Source organism: Nanorana parkeri, unplaced genomic scaffold (genome assembly GCF_000935625.1).
Source record: "Nanorana parkeri isolate BGI_ZX_2015 unplaced genomic scaffold, ASM93562v1 scaffold2364, whole genome shotgun sequence".
NCBI lineage: Eukaryota > Metazoa > Chordata > Amphibia > Anura > Dicroglossidae > Nanorana > Nanorana parkeri.
In genome coordinates, this window is record NW_017308632.1 from 46524 (window position 1) to 51677 (window position 5154).

Below are 5154 nucleotides of genomic sequence, written 5' to 3' on the forward strand. Positions count from 1 at the left end.
ATCTGCTGTATTGTCATAATTACCGTATTTTTCGCTCCATAAGACACACTTTTTTCCCCCAAAAAGAGGGGGTAAAATGTGTCTGCGTCTTATGGAGCGAATCCCGACGCCCGAGACATGCAGTTTCGGGCGCCGGGCGAGTAGTAGGAGCCGCTGCTCGTTTAATACGAGTGATCTAATGAGATCACTCGTATTAAAACCGAGCAGCGGCGACGATGGAGATCACCATAGAGCAGACGAAGAACGGACGTTCTTCACCTGCTCTGTGTGATCACTGAGACCGTGGTGCTGTAATCACAGCGCCCCCTGTCTCAGCGGTCACTAACTGCAGCTTCTGTCATGGAAGCTGTGACAGAAGCTACGGTCTGTCGAGTGCTCCATAAGGCGCGCCGGACCTCCCTGCGTCCTATGGTCCGGTGCGTCTTATGGACCGCAAAATACGGTATGTTATACCAACTGGCTTATTGTTGCCTGTTGGAGCAAGCCGTGATTTCCTTCCGTCATTGTACAGTAACAGGGGGAATAATGAATATTATAATGTAATTCTGGAGACTCTGCCAGTTACTGGCAGAAATGTTTTATCAGACTTTCTAAAAGGGGAGGAGTTGTCCTTGCCGAGAGCAGCCAATTAGCTTATTCCCTGATTCCCTAAGGACATTTCCTGTTGGAGGACTTACTCTGTCCACGCTTAAATAAATAAGAGACAACAATCTCCGGCATGATGGGGGATCCACTCTTAGACAGTTTTCACCAGAACAGGCTGCTTCTCTTCCATTAGGTAGCTTCCCTTTCAATTCCTTTTACAGACATTATATTTCCAAAGCAAGGGAAATCCCCTCTTAGACACTTATCACCGGATATGGTGCTCCCATCATTAGATTTCACCTTGCCTTCTGTCATGACAGTAGGCCTTCGGGGAACAGAACAGTGTGCTGCGATCCCCCGTCCTTACCCCTGAACAGTGTGCTGCGATCCCCCGTCCTTACCCCTGAACGGTGTGCTGCCATCCCCCGTCCTTACCCCTGAACGGGGTGCTGCCATCCCCCGTCCTTACCCCTGAACGGGGTGCTGCCATCCCCCGTCCTTACCCCTGAACGGGGTGCTGCCATCCCCCGTCCTTACCCCTGAACGGGGTGCTGCCATCCCCCGTCCTTACCCCTGAACGGGGTGCTGCCATCCCCCGTCCTTACCCCTGAACGGGGTGCTGCCATCCCCCGTCCTTACCCCTGAACGGGGTGCTGCCATCCCCCGTCCTTACCCCTGAACGGGGTGCTGCCATCCCCCGTCCTTACCCCTGAACGGGGTGCTGCCATCCCCCGTCCTTACCCCTGAACGGGGTGCTGCCATCCCCCGTCCTTACCCCTGAACGGGGTGCTGCCATCCCCCGTCCTTACCCCTGAACGGGGTGCTGCCATCCCCCGTCCTTACCCCTGAACGGGGTGCTGCCATCCCCCGTCCTTACCCCTGAACGGGGTGCTGCCATCCCCCGTCCTTACCCCTGAACGGGGTGCTGCCATCCCCCGTCCTTACCCCTGAACGGGGTGCTGCCATCCCCCGTCCTTACCCCTGAACGGGGTGCTGCCATCCCCCGTCCTTACCCCTGAACGGGGTGCTGCCATCCCCCGTCCTTACCCCTGAACGGGGTGCTGCCATCCCCCGTCCTTACCCCTGAACGGGGTGCTGCCATCCCCCGTCCTTACCCCTGAACGGGGTGCTGCCATCCCCCGTCCTTACCCCTGAACGGGGTGCTGCCATCCCCCGTCCTTACCCCTGAACGGGGTGCTGCCATCCCCCGTCCTTACCCCTGAACGGGGTGCTGCCATCCCCCGTCCTTACCCCTGAACGGGGTGCTGCCATCCCCCGTCCTTACCCCTGAACGGGGTGCTGCCATCCCCCGTCCTTACCCCTGAACGGGGTGCTGCCATCCCCCGTCCTTACCCCTGAACGGGGTGCTGCCATCCCCCGTCCTTACCCCTGAACGGGGTGCTGCCATCCCCCGTCCTTACCCCTGAACGGGGTGCTGCCATCCCCCGTCCTTACCCCTGAACGGGGTGCTGCCATCCCCCGTCCTTACCCCTGAACGGGGTGCTGCCATCCCCCGTCCTTACCCCTGAACGGGGTGCTGCCATCCCCCGTCCTTACCCCTGAACGGGGTGCTGCCATCCCCCGTCCTTACCCCTGAACGGGGTGCTGCCATCCCCCGTCCTTACCCCTGAACGGGGTGCTGCCATCCCCCGTCCTTACCCCTGAACGGGGTGCTGCCATCCCCCGTCCTTACCCCTGAACGGGGTGCTGCCATCCCCCGTCCTTACCCCTGAACGGGGTGCTGCCATCCCCCGTCCTTACCCCTGAACGGGGTGCTGCCATCCCCCGTCCTTACCCCTGAACGGGGTGCTGCCATCCCCCGTCCTTACCCCTGAACGGGGTGCTGCCATCCCCCGTCCTTACCCCTGAACGGGGTGCTGCCATCCCCCGTCCTTACCCCTGAACGGGGTGCTGCCATCCCCCGTCCTTACCCCTGAACGGGGTGCTGCCATCCCCCGTCCTTACCCCTGAACGGGGTGCTGCCATCCCCCGTCCTTACCCCTGAACGGGGTGCTGCCATCCCCCGTCCTTACCCCTGAACGGGGTGCTGCCATCCCCCGTCCTTACCCCTGAACGGTGTGCTGCCATCCCCCGTCCTTACCCCTGAACAGTTTGCTGCCATCCCCCGTCCTTACCCCTCTACAGTGTGCTGCCATCCCCCGTCCTTACCCCTGAACACAGTGCTGTGCTCACCCTCTTCGCTTCTTGGGTATGGAAAGGGAGCAGAGCACAGCCTTGGTTACATAGCCTAAGGCAAACCGTTCTAACTGAATGTGATGAGGATCATCCCGGATCTGTGTAACCTGCTGTTCCAATGGGTCCGTGTACTTGACCTCTGGGGGGCATGTTTGATACCGCTCATACAGTTAGCATGTTGTTGTAACCCCTCAGGTCCAGCAAAAAGAGTTAAGGCACCAAGATGAGTTGTCCAGCCTGGTGTGGATCTGCACCAGCACACATTCCTCCACCAAGGTCATCATCGTTGACGCCAACGAACCCGGAAAGGTGTTGGATACTTTCATAGTTTGCAACTCCCATGTACTATGCATCTCCAGTGTACCAGGTAAGACTGATCTCTGTACATTGATAGTGTGCCTAGAGCAGAGTGCTTCCTGTCCTGTGGCATCTAGAGCATTCCTATTTCCTGTCCTGGGTCAGCTAGAGCATTCCCACTTCCTGTCCTGGGTCTACTAGAGCAGTGGTCCCCGGGCCGCGGACCGGTACCGATCCGTGGATCAAATGGTACCGGGCCGCCCAAGGAACGTGTGCAACTTTCCATGGGCGAGAGGTTTAAGGCCGTGACACACTGCAGGCGAAGCAGCGCACAGGCGAGCGGCGACTCGTGGTCCTTCGCCTGCAGTGTGTCTAGTGAGTTCCGATGCCCCGCTCTGCCCGGCGACAGCGTGCGTAGCGCAGCGTCGTGAGATGAGAAAGTTCATCTCCAGCCAATCTCAGCGCGCGTTGCAATGAAGGCATCACAAAGCGGCAACACGCGACCAGCCAATCGGATCACTCAGTTCTGAGTGATCAGTATCTGCCTGTGTCTGTATTTGCCTGTTTGCAAATGCGTCTTGTCAGTCCAGAGGAGAAGTGTCTGTGGTATGTTCATACAGCCTAGTGCTATCCTATGCAGCGCTCAGGCACTTTTAGCAAAAAATAAAGATATTTATCTACATTGAATTATAAAATGAAATATATTATATATTACATGATAGACAAAAACACAAAAAATATGACTTTCCCTCCAAATCTTTTTCTGAATGGACCCCACCCTCTGTGCGTTAACCTTTGTTTCCATGGTGCTGGCAGCCAACCCACCTGCACCATAGAAGGGAATGATGCTGTGCCAAAATTTCAAGGCACCCCATGGTGCTGTGGCACTCTGGGTTGAGGAAGGCTGATCTGGAGTGTCCCTACTTCCTGTCATCTAGAGTATTTCCTCTTCTTGTCCATCATCTTCATCATTCCTGTTTTGGGTCAGCAAGAGTATTCCAACTTCCATTACAGGGTGGGCTGTGGGGTCAGGGCGGAATACACAATCCTGTGCTTATAGTGGCTGTACATCACATCCACATCACAGACTATTCTTATTGCAGGAGTTATGGAGACGGACTACCCCACAGGAGACGCCACTAAAATGGATACGGATGCTGCGCAGGCGGACAAAACTTCCTTATCGGAGAGTCTGGTCAGCAGCACATCTTCCTCGGAGCAGCCAGTGGGGGGCGTCAGAGTTACAGTTGCCTCCGTAGAGGAATCCGAGCCCCCTTCACCACAAACCGCCAGTGTTATTTCCACTGAGGCAGAGTGCAATCCAGGTGAAATGCGTTGGTAGTTTTAGTTTCTTGGTCCAGCCATCGGATTTGGTGGGCAGGACGGTAGAGGATAACCACACACACAACCCCACACACACACACACAACCCCACACACACACACACAACCCCACACACACACACAACCACACACACACACAAACACACACAACCCCACACACACACACAACCCCACACACACAACCCCACACACACACACAACCCCACACACGTTTCCCACATTGATCAGCTCTCATTGTGATGACAGATCCGGACTCTGGCAATGCTGAATTGGACGACAACGTGCCCACGGCGGAGGAAGCTACGGAGGCCACAGAAGTGGGAGACGGCACCACAGACGACGTGGCCGATATTCAGGCCGGCATCTATACAGAACACGTTTTCACCGACCCGCTGGGTGTACAGAACACGACTGACGACTCTGGCTGCCAGCCCAGGTGAGGGTCACCCGTATTATCCACACATCACATCAATGTTTTGTTGGTCTTACAGCCAATCGCTGCTCAGCTCCCGTCTTTTTGTAAAATTACTAGTTTTTTATTTTTAGAATAAACAAAATGATCGGCAGCATCTTAACCTCTGCAGGGCGCTGCAACTGCGATTTATATGTTTGAAAACAACGTTTGCATGTGCACACGCGTGGAGACCGTGATCGCGCTCTCGTTAGAAGGCGCTGATCACAGGCAAGAGGCACAGAGCCAGTCAGAGTGGCTCTGTGCCTTGTGATCGCTGGGG

At 56.2% G+C, this 5154-nt stretch overlaps 1 protein-coding gene across 1 annotated transcript in view; it reads left to right on the forward strand.

Moving 5' to 3' along the window:
* The window catches only part of SPAG9 (sperm associated antigen 9), a 50508-nt gene that overhangs the window by 33959 nt on the left and 11395 nt on the right, over positions 1-5154 (forward strand). The window contains 4 exon segments of the mRNA XM_018573398.1: positions 2697-2794; positions 2977-3148; positions 4182-4403; positions 4667-4902. Coding sequence (XP_018428900.1) covers positions 2697-2794; positions 2977-3148; positions 4182-4403; positions 4667-4902 — 728 coding nt within the window.